We start from the raw sequence: 20,198 nt of genomic DNA, 5'->3' as shown, positions 1-20,198 counted from the left end.
ATCGTTTCCTCAAATTTGTCTCATGTCCATCTCAGTCACAGTTGTAGCTGAGCACTAAGCTAATGCACATACTTACAGGTGTACACTACCAGCTGTAATTCACACAGCTGTCTCCATTAGGGAAATGAAAGCTGCGGTGTGGCCTGGACATGTTTCCCCAACTATAAATGGAGCAGCTGAGCCATCGGTGATGTGGGCTGGCATTCAGATCAGTGGACCGCTCTGTAGTGCAGCTCTGCAAGTGTAGCTCTGTGGTGTAGCTCTGTGGTGCAGCTCTGTGGTGCAGCTCTGTAAGTGCAGCTCTGTAAGTGCAGCTTTGTAGTGCAGCTCTCTAAGTGCAGATCAGTGGACCACTCTGTAGTGCAGCTCTGTAAGTGCAGCTCTGTAAGTGCAGCTCCGTAAGTGCAGCTCTGTAAGTGCAGCTCTGTAAGTGCAGCTCTGTAAGTGCAGATCAGTGGACCACTCTGTAGTGCAGCTCTGTAGTGCAGATCAGTGGACCGCTCTGTAGTGCAGCTCTGTAGTGCAGATCAGTGGACCGCTCTATAGTGCAGCTCTGTAAGTGCAGCTCTGTAAGTGCAGCTTTGTAATGCAGCTCTGTAAGTGCAGCTCTGTAAGTGCAGCTCTGTAAGTGTAGCTCTGTAATTGCAGCTCTGTAAGTGCAGCTCTGTAATTGCAGCTCTGTATTGCAGCTCTGTAAGTGCAGCTCTGTAAGTGCAGATCAGTGGACCACTCCGTAGTGCAGCTCTGTAAGTGCAGCTCTGTAGTGCAGCTCTGTAAGTGCAACTCTGTAAGTGCTTTTAGCGGAGTAAGAATGTGTCGTGTTGACAGTGGTGACTTAGATAGCCACACTTCATTTTAGAAACAGCCAAAGCAAATATCCCAGTAAATGTCCCAGTAAAAGAGTTTCGTTTTCTCAGATCTAAAGGTATATTACACTATGTGCGACTTCATTATCATCATCCATACCATTATTGAGTTGAATCTCCTCCCACCCTCAGAACCATTTTAATTCTTAACAGTGAACACAGTGGTACATATACACAGCTTTAATACTTTCTTACTATAAGCCTCATAGACACACACAAACACACACACTCTTTCACCCTGACTCTTACACTTGCCCTGGATGCATCTATCACACTGTGTGAGTGTGTGAACAGGTGCTACCCCTCAGCCTCCACGTAGCTGTGCGTACAGTTACATTTGAATGTCCTTGGTGACTTCCTGCTTCAGTTATCACAGTCACAAGAGTTTCAGAAAGCTTGACCTCTGACCTTGAGGCTGAGCTCACTGAAATTCAAACTTTGAGTAGCGGCACCTTTGGTGTGAATTTCAAAACCCTGCATCGTCTTCTCACACTCACAGTCGTGTCAGACACATTTTAATTCAATTCCGTTTTGCTTCTATAGTGCCAATTCACAAGAAGGCGCTTTATTGTAATAAGCTAACAGTCGGCAAAGGTAGGAGGGAAAAACAGCCTTTAAACAGGAAGTTGATCAGAACCAGGCTCAGGTGTGGCAGCCATCCAGTGCGACCTGCTGGTAAGTGAGGGAGAGAGCAGAGACAGGACAGAAGAGCCTCACAGTTTGAAATATGACCAGTTTATCCTTATTAAAGGCTTTAAGGTGGTGGTAATGAAACAATTTCAAAGTCTTCCTTTTCGTGGCAGATGGCTGCCCCTGAGTTGAGACAGACAAACCACTGACATTCACACATGTATGCAATTACAATCACCAGTTAACCTCCAATAACTGCTCATCTTGGACTGTGGGAGAAAGCCACATCAGTCGGAAAGAAGCGAGGAAAACATACAAGCTCCACACAGATGGTGGATTCCAACCAGGACCTTCTTGCTGCGAGGCATCAGTGCTGAGCACCTGGTTATTTCTCTGTGTTAGCCCTGTGACAGACTGACAGCCTGTCCACAGTGTACCTGGCTCTCCCCCTGTGGCACTGAATTCAATGCATAGATAGGTGGACTCACCAAGGGCTTGCTGATAGCAGGTTGTCTGATTGTTGGGGTTTTTTAGCTACGATGTGGTGACTGTGAGCTGGCGTTATGTAAGTGAAGATGAAGTGAATATATCAGAGATTTAGTCCATAATGATACAACAGCATCACACAGTTGGGGCTGGATGTACATGCATGATTCAAATTATTCGTGCAATTACTAAAACAATGAAACTAGCTGCAACACCTGCCAGTGAACATCACAGACAGACATGCAGCATCAGTGAATGCAAAGTAACGTAGTGAAGAGTATGACTGCACAAGTCTGGAAAGATCTGTTCATCCAAGAACGGGAAAAAAGGATTTAACGAAAAAAGTGAGCTGCTGCAAACACGTCACCGGCTCTGTGAGGACGTGCCACACTAAAGCAGTACTATAGTCCTAGCTGCTATATATTCAGGCTCTTGAAATCCATCACTAAGGATCAAGGCTAGTGAAGACAAAGGCCTCGTTTCCTAAGCACAGGCAGAGCTTGGCCATTTTCTAAGATAGGGAGCTGGCACAGAAAGCCTCTCCTGCACTCCTCTCACACGCTGCCGAGGGCCCCCAGCCATCCTGGCTTTTAATGTCGCAATGTAAATCTCTAACATGGAGGGTTTACCCTTCTCTCTCCTTTCATGGCTTTCACTTCTCTTTCTTCTTGTGCCAAAGCCATCATGAGTGGGAGAGAGGGGAGACTGGAGAGCTTTTGCATCACCCCCTCCTAGCGAGAGTGGGCAACGTCAGCCCCTCTCCTTGGTAACAGGGAAGAGGAGGGGGTGGGGAGATAAAGTGCGAGACACAGGGAGGAGTCATGCATCTTATTTTGACGTGCTGCAGTTTTTGATGCCAACTTGCTATCTCTGCTGCTGAACTGGTCACGTGCTCCCCACCCCGTTCTCCCTCTTCTCACCACTGCACCATTTGGACCTCTTCTACGATCGTCTTCCCAAGAGTTAGTCGCAGACTCCCGTCATCAAAGTCTGACACAAACGAGCTGGGATGAACTTCAGAGACATCTCGCTGCAGCCCTTTAATGAGCTGCGAGCCTCAGCCACTCCAAGGCTGGTTTTGAACATTGATATCTGCTGAACAGCACAAACTTCAAACTGGATGCTTCCCAAAGACATCTGCCGTGGGTGCAGATCATGACGGGCATGTAATAAGGCCGCCAAGTGCAGCACAGTCAACAGCTCTGCAGTGATAATACCAATTAGTGACAGCACGAAGGGCGTCATTTATTTTGGAGTGAATTCCAAGTCAAGACACTGCGGAGGTACAGATTATCACAAGCCATGACAGACAGACCCCCGGCAGGCGGACAGCTCCAGGAGTTACACAATCTAGAGGTTTTTCAGCCATACTTTGTAAAATTCTGCTGAATTCCACATAAACTGTATATGAAATATGGAGGGAGCATGAGCTATGTGGTGCTGCAGTGGGCACGCATTGTTCTTAAACACGGTTTAACGCATGTTACAACTTCACTCTGAAAGACCAAAAACAGCCCAAAAAAACCCAGCTGTGTGTAGCACGCCACCAACACCCACATGTCCTTCAGTTTTCAGGCCCCTCTTCTGTGGAACCAGCTGCCAGTTTGGATTCAGGAGACAGACTACAGGGAGTGCAGAATTATTAGGCAAGTTGTATTTTTGAGGAATAATTTTATTATTGAACAACAACCATGTTCTCAATGAACCCAAAAAACTCGTTAATATCAAAGCTGAATGTTTTTGGAAGTAGTTTTTAGTTTGTTTTGAGTTTTAGCTATTTTAGGGGGATATCTGTGTGTGCAGGTGGCTATTACTGTGCATAATTATTAGGCAACTTAACAAAAAACAAATATATACCCATTTCAATTATTTATTTTTACCAGTGAAACCAATATAACATCTCCACATTCACAAATATACATTTCTGACATTCAAAAACAAAACAAAAACAAATCAGCGACCAATATAGCCACCTTTCTTTGCAAGGACACTCAAAAGCCTGCCATCCATGGATTCTGTCAGTGTTTTGATCTGTTCACCATCAACATTGCGTGCAACAGCAACCACAGCCTCCCAGACACTGTTCAGAGAGGTGTACTGTTTTCCCTCCTTGTAAATCTCACATTTGATGATGGACCACAGGTTCTCAATGGGGTTCAGATCAGGTGAACAAGGTGGCCATGTCATTAGTTTTTCTTCTTTTATACCCTTTCTTGCCAGCCACGCTGTGGAGTACTTGGACGCGTGTGATGGAGCATTGTCCTACATGAAAATCATGTTTTTCTTGAAGGATGCAGACTTCTTCCTGTACCACTGCTTGAAGAAGGTGTCTTCCAGAAACTGGCAGTAGGACTGGGAGTTGAGCTTGACTCCATCCTCAACCCGAAAAGGCCCCACAAGCTCATCTTTGATGATACCAGCCCAAACCAGTACTCCACCTCCACCTTGCTGGCGTCTGACTGGAGCTCTCTGCCCTTTACCAATCCAGCCACGGGCCCATCCATCTGGCCCATCAAGACTCACTCTCATTTCATCAGTCCATAAAACCTTAGAAAAATCAGTCTTGAGATATTTCTTGGCCCAGTCTTGACGTTTCAGCTTGTGTGTCTTGTTCAGTGGTGGTCGTCTTTCAGCCTTTCTTACCTTGGCCATGTCTCTGAGTATTGCACACCTTGTGCTTTTGGGCACTCCAGTGATGTTGCAGCTCTGAAATATGGCCAAACTGGTGGCAAGTGGCATCTTGGCAGCTGCACGCTTGACTTTTCTCAGTTCATGGGCAGTTATTTTGCGCCTTGGTTTTTCCACACGCTTCTTGCGACCCTGTTGACTATTTTGAATGAAACGCTTGATTGTTCGATGATCACGCTTCAGAAGCTTTGCAATTTTGAGACTGCTGCATCCCTCTGCAAGATATCTCACTATTTTTGACTTTTCTGAGCCTGTCAAGTCCTTCTTTTGACCCATTTTGCCAAAGGAAAGGACGTTGCCTAATAATTATGCACACCTGATATAGAGTGTTGATGTCATTAGACCACACCCCTTCTCATTACAGAGATGCACGTCACCTAATATGCTTAATTGGTAGTAGGCTTTCAAGCCTATACAGCTTGGAGTAAGACAGCATGCATGGAGAGGATGATGTGGACAAAATACTCATTTGCCTAATAATTCTGCACTCCCTGTATCTCTACTTTTAAGATTAGGCTTCAAACTTTCCTTTTTGCTAAAGCATATAGTTAGGGCTGGACCAGGTGACCCTGAATCCTCCTTTAGTTATGCTGCAATAGATGTAGGCTGCCGGGGATTCCCATGATGCATTGGGTGTTTCTTCTTCACTCACTATGTGTTAATAGACCTCTCTGCATTGAATCATATCTGTTATTAATCTCTGTCTCTCTTCCACAGCATGTCTTTATCCTGTCTTCCTTCTCTCACCCCAACCGGTCGCAGCAGATGGCCCCACCCCTCCCTGAGCCTGGTTCTGCCGGAGGTTTCTTCCTGTTAAAAGGGAGTTTTTCCTTCCTACTGTCGCCAAAGTGCTTGCTCATAGGGGGTCATGTGATTGTTGGGTTTTCTCTGTATGTAGTATTGTAGGGTCTACTGTACAATATAAAGCTCCTTGAAGCAACTGTTGTGATGTGGTGCTGTGTAAATAAAATTGAATTGAAAATTGAATGTCCATGCAAACAAAAATTACACAGTCCAGCAGTGTGCCAGATCCAATTATTTTAGAAGGCTTCTTAGTCTGTCGTCATGCTAGCAGGGATCCCATTATTTAAAGGTGCCTAAAGGATTTAATTATCGGTTCGGCTTCTGCTCCTGAGCAACAGTTGTGCTGAATAACAGCAGGCTTATAAAGCTCAGAAAGTGCACATAGTCATTATGTTATTCACATAAAACAAAGACAGATGCCAACAGGAAACAGGGAGGGAAACAGTAATGAAGAGCAGTGCTGTTAGGAGGGAAACAATGCTACCAGTGCACATGCTCCAGGAAAACCGTTCACAGTGTACACCGACGCACGAAACAAGTCACCAAGGCCACTGAAGTGTGGCTCGATCACACGTGCTGACAGGGTTTCCTACTCTGCAGTGACACTTTGTTTAATACTGCACTGTCATATTTTGGTTTTGGTGACCTCGGCTTTTTGTTGCTGCACAAACGTCTTACTCCATCCTGTAAGAGCCTTTAGTCAGTCCACCATGTAACTGTCACAGCCAGACAGTAACACCTCTGTCCGTATTATCAACTCGGACTTATGTGAACCGTTCCATAAAGGCATTGTGTTCCTGCCATCATGATCACAAGCTCCATAAATCCTCAGAAGGGGAAATTCAAGTTTTGGAGCATCGAGAATCAAACCAACATGATGTTTTCTAACATTGGCTGGGATAGATCTGCTGCCAAAGCCTTATGGAATCTATTTAGTGACACAGAGAGGAAAACAGGATGATGTGTTCCTTCAGTGTGTCCGTGGTTGTGTAATATCTTTAAGCCTTTTCTCTTCAAAGTTCAGCCTTAAACAAGGGCTCCACTCAGATCCTGGAGCTGCATGTTTGCATTAATCAAAACAACCCCCCAACATTGGAAACTCACATGGGGGCATTCTTTATTGGATGCAGGAGTCTGTTGGGAAGATGGTCCACCCAGTGTTTGTGTGACGTTACAGAGTAAGCTCTGTTTTTAGGCTCTGTGTGACCAGGACAGGATGGACTGTTGTCTCCACTGAACACCTCTATAGTGGCTGCTGCACATCTGTATGAGAAACACAGGAGCAGCAGTCCTGGGACTTACATCTTTCCTCTTCCTTTCATTTCTAATCCTGTCCATCCCGGTCAATCCCAGTGAATCTCTCCCACCTCCAGCTCATTACCATCTTCTGAATATTTGCTTTCACAAATCACCCATGATACTCATCTGCACCTACTCCACTCTGCCTGCACGCTCTTCTTCTGTCTGTTGTTGGATGGTTGACTACAGGCATTTAAACTCTTCTCTGCTCCTTGTAGCTGCCCGTGCCTCTGTCTCATTCACACTCATTATTCTGTCATATTCTGCTGATTTTCATTCCTCTCTCTCCAGATCTTACCTCCACCTCTCAGCGGTCTCATCCACCTGTATTAGAGCGATTAGAGCACGCTGTAGGTATTACAGGTACTGCGCTGCAGTGGTTTGTATCATATCTATCTAATAGACTTCAATTTGTGCATGTAAATGGAGAGTCCTCTTCACACACTGAGGTTAATTATGGTGTTCCACAGGGTTCAGTGCTAGGACACATTCTGTTTACATTATACATGCTTCCCTTTGGCAGTATCATTAGAAGAAATAGCATAAATTTTCACTGCTATGCTGATGACACCCAGCTCTATCTATCTATGAACCCAGATAACACACACCAATTAGTTAAACTGCAGGAATGTCTTAAAGACATAAAGAGCTGCCTTCCCACCCTCATCAAAGTGTTTGCTCATATGACTGATGTATTACTGTAGGGTCTACTGTACAACATAAAGCACCTTGAGGCGACTGTTGTTGTGATTTGGCGCTGTATAAATAAAACTGAATTGAATCTGATTGATCCTGCTCCCTGCTCTGGCAGATCCCACTGTCCTTTGGGAACATCAGTGTCTATGGATAGTTGTGACCTCACTAGCTGTCTATCGCTGCTGCAAACTAGAGGAGCTCAGAGCCGACCCCGATGTAATCCCACCCACACCTTGAACCATATGTTACTCCGTCTATCATATGGTATGATCCACAAAGACACAGGACAACCTGTGTTTAAGCTGTGATATTATTATGTTTTCACTGCTGCACACAGCGCTGAATGCTCCGTATAAGAAAAACAAAGACTTATTCTGAACTGGGAATCATGCAAAGCTACTCTAAGGGAGTCCAAGAACAAAAATATGGAGTTATCTGTGAGAACCCTCCATACAGTTCTTCTGAGTGCTTGATGATGGCAGTAACTGATCACAGTAAAGAGTTATCATCATGTACTGACAAAACAACAGTCATGCTTACGTTAAGACAGACGTGCAGTTCCACACATGAAACTTTATTCACATAAGCTTGACTTTAATAAAGGCTGTGTTTGAGCTGAAAAGCAGTACTTACTCATCGTCTGGTGTTAGCTGCACTGGTTCATTAGTAAACTGCGTGTCAAAGTTTTCTAGGCCGTACTCATCAGAGATTTGAGGTTTGAAGGGCGGCGTCACTTCTTTCTTCTCCAGCTGAGTGAAAACAAACAGAGTGTATTACATATAACAGTTGCTTTTACTCACTGAGAGTGGAGCCATGAAGTCAAATAAAAAAGGCACATTTTCACAAGTGTAGACACCCCCACACCCACATTTCCACAGTGGAGGAGTTTATGTGTCCCCTCTGATCCTGGGAGCTGTGTTATCCAGGGAAACAGCCCCTGGTAGGGTCTGACATGTCCACTTGGTCCCGGGGAGGCAGGGAGGGAGGGGGCGAGGCAAAGAGCAAAACCCAGTGAGTGATTCTGTGTGAATCAAAATCACCAAAAAGACAAAGGACTTAATGGCACATATTTGACATCCATCATCAGTGTGTGATAGCCTGATGTCACTGAATAGGTAACGTGAAAGCACAAACATATTCTAACACATCTGCACCAACATTTGGCCAGATGTGAAACAGTGAAACAGAAGCTTGGGCTCGTGTTGCTGTATTTCTGTGTAGCGATGAAGCCAAACAACAGAACGAAGAAGGTTGAGGCAGCAGAATAATTATGCCTGAGTGATTCAGCCAGAGTTTTTGTCTGATTTGTTTCCATGGTTTCACATTCGTCCCTCATCCTGTTCAAATGTGCGCTGAGGACATTTTCTAAGAACACAATGAAGTCAGACGGGCACAGAAAAACCACAGGTACCCAGCTTCGCTCGTCATGCTGCGTTTCACTGTTTTCTCTTTAGAAAGCTGGGTGAAAAGAAGCCCTAAAATAGATGTGACCATCTGGGATTTGGAGGCTGTGCCAGACCACGGGTACCATTTTCTTATAGTTGAACATTAAACAATGACCATATTACGTGATGTCATAGATCAAGGTGTGTGCCCAGCCTCATGCTTCACACAGTGAACATGCGCTCCAGCTATTCTGCCAAAAAAGTTGTATTCTTATTTTAAAGTATTTTAATGTCTACACTGGATCAGTGGGGACGCACAACCCACAGCATCTGTGTTCTGAGACACTGCTGCTGGAGACATTTCCATTTTATCCACTGTGTGTCATCAGTGACACATACTGGTTCTCCTCCACTGAGTCAAAATGGTGATCTTTCAAGTGGGATTTCATTTAAAACAGAGAATCACAGAAGCTAAATGTGGTGTGTAGGAAGGGTGATGAGCGTCAATTGTGTTGGTGTGGTTGAAAAACTCTGAGCAGGTGGACTGTTCGAGGAGGGCTGATTGAGCCTTACCACTGTTCAGATGGTTCCGGCTTACTGTTGGTGGGAGGAGTCTGAATGATGATGATGCTCCTTGTAAAGGCTGAATCATCCAAGACTTTTACACACTGTGTCTGGTGTTATGTACCTACAAGAGAATCTCGATGTTTAACATTTGACACCATGTGAAATCCAGACTTCCAAAAGCCTGCAGGAAACTGCAGCTCCTCTCCAAGAATGAGTCTATTGTCACCTCCACTGCATTAAAAACCATCTTTATGACCTGATACAGGAGCCAAACAAACGGTTTCCCATCATAGGAACTCTGTGGAGGGCATGTTCTCCACACCGGGTGGTGTGAAAAACATTACAGATGAAGAACATTACAGACATTACAGATGTGACAGGCAGCTGTCTGTAGGCCTTACATTCAGGACCTGGACTCACAAAAACCTGGCCCTGATCACAGGGTGGGTCAATCCTGGGAACCAGCCAGCTGTGGTGCTTAGCTGTGATTACTGTGTGTGTGTGTGTGTGTGTGTGTGTGTGTGTGTGTGTGTGTGTGTGTGTGTGTGTGTGTGTGTGTGTGTGTGTTTGTTTTAGTAGTTGATGCACTTCTCTAATGTTATTGGTTCAAAGTGTTTTCAGCTTCAAACAGATAAACACCAAATAACTCACTTTGTATGTTTTTCTATCCATCAAATTTGCCCACATTCTCCCAAACACACACACACACACTCTCTCTCTCTCTATTTGTTCATTTCTTTTTCAGGTTTTTGGCGCCTACCTACACACTCTGTCAGTTTCACCCCCTCACATCCTGTCTCCATCTTTCTCCTCTCGCCTCTATCTTTCTTACTCATTCTCCATTCTTTTATCTTGTTACACTGCTCTCCTCTCTCCTCCTACTTTCCCCACTCTTTCTGATGTGTTGCTGGGCAAGCTTAATCACTGTGTGTTGGTAATGAAGTGAAAGCCTGGAGTGAGCCCACACACACACACACACACACACACACACACACACACACACACACACACACACACACACACAGGATCTGAAACATTAGTACTACACACATGTTGAAGTGTGGGAAAAGTGTCCCTGAGACCACAGTGGAAGATAAAAGAGGTCAGTGAACGTCAGGGCTGTACAGGTGCCTGAGATCACAACACTGACCGTGTGTGTGTGTGTGTGTGTGTGTGTGTGTGTGTGTGCAGGCGTTAGTGTCAGTGACGAGCTGTCACACATGTCTCTCTCACATGTGTAAAATGACGGTGTGCCACGCTCGCTGTCTGAGTGCTGCTCTCAGCCTCTCCATCATTCTCCAAAACAAGAAGGACAACATCAGGGAGGCCAGTCACCATTCATTTACTGTTGGTTTGTTTTTTATCAGTGAACGTCCCACAAAGAAACGTCCTGCATTGTTGGTCCACAGCTGGAGACAAAGGGACCCCACGGCTGTGAGACCCTCTGTGTTTCATCGAACCTTTGAAATGTGGGAGGAGCTGTGACAGCAGTAGCTGGGCACCTACCTGGGTCTCGTGTCAGCCTTTGCTGCTCACTACTTCTAACTTCACATTTGGCCTTGGACTAAAATAAAAGAACTGTGGAGAACGGACGTGTTACAGAGAGAAAACTTCCCTCAGGAAACATGTGATGAATATTAATATGTGGTAACACAGTGGTGGTACACCACACCTGTCAGGTCCTGAGACAGGTCTGAGGGCAGAGAGCGTTACCTCTCCAGCTCGCTCAGCTCGCTGTCTCTCTGCTCTGTGTGGACTCTGCTCAGGAGCTCTGCTTCCACACATCACCCACTGTGTCCTTGGTGTGCACACAGACAGACACACAGACTTTAAAAAGTTTAAAAAAATATCCTGATACATAGTTTTTTTTAATGTGATACTTAGAGATCAACATTTCCATATGCACCATCGTGAAACTGACAACACAGCTGTGTTTGCTGTTTGTCATGTATCATCCAATGAAACCGCTGAAAACCGTCAGCCTCCAGTCTGCATGGTAAGGACCTCCGACATCGGGCCTCCGACATCGGGCCTCCGGGGTAGTTCACGTCTCACTACTCCAGGTATCATGTCTTCTAATAGTACAGTGGGGCAAAAAAGTATTTAGTCAGCCACCGATTGTGCAAGTTCCCCCACTTAAAATGATGACAGAGGTCAGTAATTTGCACCAGAGGTACACTTCAACTGTGAGAGACAGAATGTGAAAAAAAAATCCATGAATTCACATGGTAGGATTTGTAAAGAATTTATTCATAAATCAGGGTGGAAAATAAGTATTTGGTCACCTCAAACAAGGAAAATCTCTGGCTCTCACAGACCTGTAACGTCTTCTGTAAGAAGCTTTTCTGTCCCCCACTCGTTACCTGTATGAATGGCACCTGTTTGAACTCATCATCTGTATAAAAGACACCTGTCCACAGCCTCAAACAGTCAGACTCCAAACTCCGCCATGGCCAAGACCAAAGAGCTTGCGAAGGACACCAGGAAAAGTATTGCAGACCTGCACCAGACTGGGAAGAGTGAATCTACAATAGGCAAGCAGCTTGGTGTGAAAAAATCAACTGTGGGAGCAATCATCAGAAAATGGAAGACATACAAGACCACTGATAATCTCCCTCGATCTGGGGCTCCACGCAAGATCTCATCCCGTGGGGTCAAAATGATCATGAGAACGGTGAGCAAAGATCCCAGAACCACACGGGGGGACCTGGTGAATGACCTGCAGAGAGCTGGGACCAAAGTAACAAAGGTCACCATCAGTAACACACTACAACGGCAGGGAATCAAATCCCGCAGTGCCAGACGTGTTCCGCTGCTGAAGCCAGTGCATGTCCAGGCCCGTCTGAAGTTTGCCAGAGAGCACATGGATGATACAGCAGAGGATTGGGAGAATGTCATGTGGTCAGATGAAACCAAAGTAGAACTTTTTGGTATAAACTCAACTCGTCGTGTTTGGAGGAAGAAGAATACTGAGTTGCATCCCAAGAACACCATACCTACTGTGAAGCATGGGGGTGGAAACATCATGCTATGGGGCTGTTTTTCTGCCAAGGGGACAGGACGACTGATCCGTGTTAAGGACAGAATGAATGGGGCCATGTATCGTGAGATTTTGAGCCAAAACCTCCTTCAATCAGTGAGAACTTTGAAGATGAAACGAGGCTGGGTCTTCCAACATGACAATGATCCAAAACACACCGCCCGGGCAACAAAGGAGTGGCTCCGTAAGAAGCATTTGAAAGTCCTGGAGTGGCCTAGCCAGTCTAGAAAATCTGTGGCGGGAGTTGAAAGTCCGTGTTGCTCGGCGACAGCCCTAAAACATCACTGCTCTCGAGAAGATCTGCATGGAGGAATGGGCCAAAATACCAGCTACTGTGTGTGCAAACCTGGTAAAGACCTATAGTAAACGTTTGACCTCTGTTATTGCCAACAAAGGTTATGTTACAAAGTATTGAGTTGTATTTTTGTTATTGACCAAATACTTATTTTCCACCCTGATTTACGAATAAATTCTTTACAAATCCTACCATGTGGATTCATGGATTTTTTTTTTCACATTCTGTGTCTCACAGTTGAAGTGTACCTCTGGTGCAAATTACTGACCTCTGTCATCATTTTAAGTGGGGGAACTTGCACAATCGGTGGCTGACTAAATACTTTTTTGCCCCACTGTATGTATAAAGTGCACACATGTAATTTTCATCAGAGTTATGAGAGTAGCCACAAACAGAATGCTTCTATTTGAATCCCAGTTATTGTGCAACACCATTCCTATCTCGAGCCCCGCGTGGACACTCCCTGAAATCACCATTTTCATAGTAGATGTTTGTTAAACCTCAAATTAAGACAACAGAAAAGTGTAATTACCCTCCTGAGAACAGTGGAGAAGAGGAAGCGTGGGTCTGAGACGGAGGTGGGGGGACGGGGAAACATAGCTGTGAAGAAATCTGCAGACATTACATGTGTAGTTCTGTTTGTCAGCACACAGCCATCACCTCTCTTCCTAAGCTCGCTGAAACAGCTCTTTCCCCACACCTTCATGGTATGACTCTGCACATCATCCTTGTTGATCAGAACCACCACTCGCTCCTCCACTGCTCGAGCCTCCTCTGACTGCAGGCTTATGTTAAACAATCCTGTCAAAGGAGCTGCTCTTTCTCCACAGGTGCTTCACCTGGACCAACCACCTGTCTCCATTCATTGGCTTTGTTTTTATAAGTGCTGGATAAAGTGCTGTGGTATGGTACAGTCCACTGTCTCCTGTCTGTAAGTCTTTTTCCTTTTGCCAGCTGTTTGCTGTTCGCCTGGTCTCTTGTTTATTTTGATCTTCCTGACTTTTCCACTTTTCCTTTGCTAACCTCGTCCTTTGAATACTTATACTTCCTTCTGCTTGTCCTCTTTCCTCCACATACACCAAACACCTTCTTAGCAGTTTTCCTAACCATTTCAAATATACATAATATTTTCTTACCACTCTGAGCCTGTCTCCAGTTTTCCTTCTTCAGCTTCCATCATTTAATCATTGGCTTTATCTTCACTTGTTATTCCTCTTCTTGGTTTCATCCTACAGACTGTTCACTGCTGCCTAAGAAGATTTGCTCCTTGCAGTCTCACATCTCTTTCTTAATGCACTTTCAACATAAGATACAGTCTACCTGTGTGCACCTTCCTCCACCCTTATAAGTCATTTATTGTTCCCCCTCTTCTTCAAATGTGTGTTTACTGCAGCTGTTTCTGTCCTTTTTGTCTACTATCATCTGTCTGTCTCCATTTCTCTCCACAAGCAGAAACCTCCTCATCGCCTCTGTTTCCTTCACATACATGTAATTCTATTCTATTTTGTTTACACAGCGCCAAATCACAACAACAGTCGCCTCGAGGTACTTTATATTGTACAGTAGATCGTACGATAACACATACAGAGAAAAACCCAACAATCATATGACCCCCTATGAGAAAGCACTTTGGTGACAGTGGGAAGGAAAAACTCCCTTTTAACAGGAAGAAACCTCTGGCAGAATCAGGCACAGGAGGGGCGGGGCCATCTGCTGTGATTGTTTGGGGGTGTCCACTGAAGTCTGCTCCAATCAATTCAAGTCAGTTTTATATAGTGCTTATAGTTAGTTGCTTAAATCACCTCTCTCCACCGTTTCATCCACCCCAGTATTCCTCTTTCTCTTCTGACGCTGAGCTTGAGCACACACACTAACAACACTCAACAAGTCATGGTCGTGTCTGTGTGACACAGTCCCTATCCTCACGTCCATGCTTCTCCCAGCACCACACACAGTTGTTGTTAACTTGGATCCCAAATGATCCGGTAAAGGAATCTCATTCTTCACGGTCCCATATCATCAGACCTTGGCACTCGGAGTACACTGGCTTGTCACCTCCATGTGGCTGGGTGACTGTAGTACTTTTATATAACATTTCACATTACAGCTCGGAGATGGAAGAACAGTATTGATTATATTGATCTTGAGAAAACTGTTTTCTTAACCATCTCAGGAACTGATCTGAAACCAAAGGCAGAGAGTGAGACAAGCTGCAAACCAGTAAAAACATCTTTACCAGCAGTTGTCCAAGAGCTCCATACAATGACTTTATGTAAAATCAGTTAAAAATGCTGATGATAGCCGAAGCAGGAGATTTAATAGAAGACTGCAGTAACCGAGTAGATTTGTTCCCTTACTGCTCCTTTCCAAGCCCATGCATTTGGAAATCATAGTGAGACTGCAGTGTGTATGTTGTGTTTAAGATGAAATAACTTTAATACACAACGATGCGTTTTCACTCAGACTTCAGTTCTTACCTGTTCCCAGTCTATACTGCGGAAAAACGTGTGGGACTTGATGTCTGTGAAGCCTGTCTGGACCTGACAACCCAGCCGCTCCTTGGGATCCTGTTGGAGCCAAAACAGCTGGTCAGGAACATCAACAGAAGCTGCTGTAGTACACATACTGTAAGAACGGCCAGGAGCGTGATGAAAAGGACCAATTATTATGTTTTATTATCATTCAAATGTTGAACTATACATGAAATGACTGTCTTGAGGACAACAACAAGAATTTCATTAAGTACTACAAAGGTATGTGTACATGTGGCACAGCCTCCCTGTGCTCTGCTCATCACAACAATCATGCAGGTGACATACAGAGGTTTAAACAGGACGTGGAAAAATTAAACCACAGGCTCAAATGCAGTAACGGTCATTGTTCTGTAACCTGGTCTTTAACCAAAGACACCTTTGCCTCCTGTGCACGTGGTTTTTCTCGTTGTCTAAATATCCCACAGTAAAGTGATGCATCCATCACGGACACTTTTTATCCAGCTATCCAATCACAGCATAGGGGGAAACTACAGTCATCAACTCTTACTTGTAGTCCACAGTGCTGCTTGTACCAAATGAAAGTTTCATGTGCTTACAACACATTTATTTCTGCTATTCTGCATCACTGCAACCAAAGCATCTCAGGTTCAAACAATAAGTGCTGAGTAGGGATCTTGTCTGGACGTTTGCAGTGGAGCACCTGGCTCTTCAGCTGATTGGTGTGTACACTCCTGACTCTGGTCACAAGAGAATTAGCTTTTATCAAAGATGGTCAAATATGTCAAAATAAACTGTGAGTAACAACATGGCGCTCAGATGAGCTTTTATACAGAGTAGATGATGAATGGTCTGCATTTATAAAGCATGGTCATCCAGGGTTATGCTTGACCAGTTTACCGTGAACTGAATCATGCTTGTTATTAATCTGTCTCTCTTCCACAGCATGCCTTTATCCTGTCTTCCTTCTCTCACCTCAACCAATCGCAGCAGATGGCCCCGCCCCTCCCTGAGCCTGGTTCTGCCGGAGGTTTCTTCCTGTTAAAAGGGAGTTTTTCCTTCCCACTGTCACCAAAGTGCTTGCTCATAGGGGGTCATATGATTGTTGGGTTTTTCTCTGTGTGTATTATTGTAGGTTCTACCTTACAATATAAAGTAAGGCAACTGTTGTTGCAATTTGATGCTGTATAAATAAAACTGAATTGAATTTTCCATTGTGAACTAGCACACTCTGCTAACACAATCATTTTAAATATCACTTCTTTAAAAAACAGACAAATTCCTGTATCCATGTTAATATATAAGACCCTGCTGCAGTTATGGTAAGCTAACCCCATCCTAACTTATTAAATAAGGTAAAGCTGTGCTGAAACAGCTGTGGTTTTATCCGAGGCCTTCTTTCCTGCGTGGAGGTTGCACGTGCTGCTGCTGAGTGCTCTGGCTAAAAGGAAAAGGTTAATGGGAGATTCTAAATTGCCTGCAGGTGTGAATGTGAGCGTGACTGTCTGTCACTATGTGTCAGCCTCAGGCCAGACTGCCACTGGGTCTGTGGTGTGCCTGCTTTCACTCCTGGCTTTAGCCTTGTACTTAGTGCACAGACATGATGCTGTTCTTAAAAAGCATGTGAAATTAGGTCACTACATTCAGTTTCACACATGGACGAAAGTTTTCTTGGCCTGACAGAGGTGCCTGCCTTTAAGCAGCAGCAGCAGCAGCAGCAGCAGCAGCCTGGTCCAAAGACGTCGTGTGAATAGTTCAGCTTGTATTTTGGTGCTTTCACTGTTATCGTGTGTGCTGCTCCTGTGGAGGCAGCTCTCTAAATGAAATCATGCTGGAAGTTTCCCTCATCAGAGTGGGTCTGAGGTGAACTAGTTCCTTTCAGTGTTACATGTGAGAAAGTGCTGCTTATCCCAGCAGTAATCTGATTACTGTGTCACTTTCACGCTCTTTATCGTCCACTTTCAATGATAAGAAACAACCAGTCTGCCAGGAGTAGCAGTCTGTGTTGTTGTTCTTCCAAGTCGAGTGATCCAGCACGGTCCTGACCCCGGTGCCAAGAAACCCTCGAGTGGATTACCACATATCCTTTGTTGGGTAACTGAGTTGTACTGTGTAAATACTAAAATAACAGAGGCACAACTGTCCACTCAGAACTAAACACTGAGGCCTACATTGTAACATAGCCCATGCTCTGGGCCATAATCCCACACAGTGAGCAGCAGAGTGCACGCAGGAGGAGAGGGTGCTTATGGGAGGGACTGTCTCACCTTGTTTAGAAAGCCCTTGAGCACGCCGGCAGCTTTCACCGACAGAGACCTTGGGATCCGAATGGGCTTCTCGAGAATAACTGTTGGCAAAAAGAAGGACGGCAACAAAAGAGAGAGCGAGTGAATTAAAAGGACAATCGTGAGGAGGGAGAATGATTCACAGTCCAACCTGCCTGTGGGTGACTGTGTCTGCTGCGTGGGAGGCAGAGAAAGGGCGGAGATGCAGAGGACACTGTTCTATTCTCTCTCTCACACTTTTTGTGGTCTACTAATAGCCTTGAGACTCCCACAGCTAACAAGAACAAAATGCAGTAAAAACAGTTTCTCCCTCAAAACCCAAATCCAGAGATGAAGAACTGCATCACAGCTCCTTTTTAAACATGCTATTCACCCATTTTATTATTATTTTAACCCAGTGTGCGTGAACACTCACCGTCTGAGATCCAGTTTCTCTTAAACCCAAAAGACATCTGCACCCAGGACAAGGCAAACAGAAAAAGAGGAGAGATGTGTTTTGTGACTAGAAAGACGGGTATTTTACTAGCTCGATGTTCCACTTAACTCAAGTTTTATTTATGCAGCACAGAATCACAACAGCAGAGCCTTTAAGGAGCTTATCCTGTGTAGATATTACAGAACTGACAGTAAAGTTGACCTTGAGATGTGCTGATGCTCTGAACTGCAGATCTGATGTGAGAAATGAAAGTTGTCCTGTTGTGCATCTATAAAATAAAGTCTTATTTATCTGATACTGCTGTGTGGTGCTGTGCCTTTGACCAGGTGATTAAAGTTGATGGTCAGCTGTAGTAGAAACAATCAGACAGGTAGTATCAGGTGAGTCATGACACTTAGAGAGAGGAGAACTCCCAGTTGCTAGTGGGAAAACTCATTACAACGCAATCATTATGCCAACGTTAATGACAAAACCTTGGCAAGAATAACGGGCCAGTTTCATTGGCTGCACATTCAGGGGTCGTTGTGAGCATCCTGACCTGAATGCCACTGCAGCCTTTACAGGTGGAGGGTCCATCTGAGCAAATTAGCATGGACCTGATTGGGCCATTTCACCAAAGTCAACATGGGTATCAGTGTGCCGAGCATTCAAAGCCAATAGTAGCACCTACCCACTGGCACACTGCTGGCCAACAGCATCAGCGGCACTCTTTACTCCAGGGATGCAAATGTCATTTCTGATGGCAGACGTGTTTGCTTTGGCAGGGTGCCCTGCCTGATGCAACCCTCCATATTTATCGAGGCTTGGAAACGACACTAGGAGTAAACCAGCTCGTGGTCTCCCTGGCAACCACGGAGCTAAGACAAACAAAACATGTCAGCAAAATCAAATAATTGCTGGTGCTGACCTTTTCATGATTTGTTGAATAACTAGAAAGAATTATAAATGTTACCAACAATAAACATTTCTGGTTTATGTCATTTTTTAAGAAGGAGGCCAATTACATGAAAAGGGAAAGACCATCTCTGAATCGAGGAGGGGTACATCTGTCACCATCTTACAATGCTGTGACTGCAGCCATTCCCCAACTCTGTGTGAATGGGACTCATGGACATTGATCAGTGGGCTTTGATCAATTTGCATATTAATGATCATAAACTGACCTCCCAGCCCATTGTTAATCAGTGGGCTGGTTTCAGTCATTGTGCAAATGTGCTGTTTATAAGGCTGGAAAGCTGCAGTCAGCTGAGACTGAAGAAGTCACCTGATGATGAGGAAACGTTTGTCCCACTGAGAACGTCCAGATGAACAGAATCAAACTTCTGGGAAAATGTTCAATTGCTCCCAGTAACATATCAGAGACACAACAGAGAGATAATCAGTGTTGTTCACCTCATCTGTCAGTGCTCATAATGTTGTGCCTGATTGATCTCTCTGTCACTGTGTTTACATATTAATAATCTTTTAATCTTGGCAGCCGACCTGCTTCAAACATGGACGTGTTTACTTGGTTTTGTTTCTTCAGACAGAAACTGTTGTTATATCATGAAGGTAAACTACATCATATATATATATATATATATATATATATATATATATATATATATATATATATTATTATTATTATTATTTTTTTTTTTTTTTTTTTTTTTAATTTATTGTTGCTATCCTGTTGGTATACACAGTTGTCTTTCTGAAGCCAGTCTTAAACCATGACGCCTCCTTTCAGTGTAAAGGAGAAAGCCCAGTAAATTCTCTCTGTTGTCTGCGTTGGTTCTGCTGAAAAAATTTCAGATATTGCTAAAAAACAGTGAGTTGAGACGGCTGATGAATGCCAGCTGGAGCCAAACTGACATGGGGGGTGGCTGCCATTGGCCAGTTTTAACAGACAGATAGTCTGCTGTATTAGCCCATTTTATTTTCACTTCAGCTTTAAAAGTACAGAGCAAGCTTTACGTTACACGTGTCTGAGGTTTAGATTTAACCATTACATTCAGTTCTTGTACATGTTAGCTGTGAATACAGCCTTGTGGCTGATTCCTGAATCAAATGTTTCTGAGTGTCTAAAGCTCCAGGGTTAGCATGAGGTGCACAGATACCCAGAGTAAGGCCTGGCTCAGTCTAGCTCGGCGGCATATGGCTGGGAGCTCCTATAGTGAAGGGTTGGTTTCCATTGGCAGGCATTGATCCAGGAACCTGCTGCTGTACCGGTAAGGCCGCCAGGAGGAC

At 44.5% G+C, this 20,198-nt stretch overlaps 1 protein-coding gene across 6 annotated transcripts in view; it reads right to left on the bottom strand.

The window, feature by feature from the left end:
- Positions 1-20,198, bottom strand: part of prkcz (protein kinase C, zeta) — a 106,212-nt gene that overhangs the window by 5,208 nt on the left and 80,806 nt on the right. For 3 of the 6 annotated variants that reach the window (XM_026155088.2, XM_026155092.2, XM_026155091.2), the window contains 4 exons: positions 17,516-17,595; positions 15,234-15,323; positions 8,338-8,490; positions 8,103-8,218 (listed from right to left, as the gene is read on the bottom strand). In XM_026155088.2, coding sequence (XP_026010873.1) covers positions 8,103-8,218; positions 8,338-8,490; positions 15,234-15,323; positions 17,516-17,595 — 439 coding nt within the window. The other 3 variants (XR_013904323.1, XM_080295470.1, XM_026155090.2) reach the window with 3 other exon arrangements.

The sequence above is a fragment of the Astatotilapia calliptera genome, chromosome 20 (assembly GCF_964374335.1).
Source record: "Astatotilapia calliptera chromosome 20, fAstCal68.1, whole genome shotgun sequence".
NCBI lineage: Eukaryota > Metazoa > Chordata > Actinopteri > Cichliformes > Cichlidae > Astatotilapia > Astatotilapia calliptera.
The sequence above is the reverse complement of the archived record's forward strand: the minus strand, read 5'-3'. Positions and strand labels throughout refer to the sequence as shown.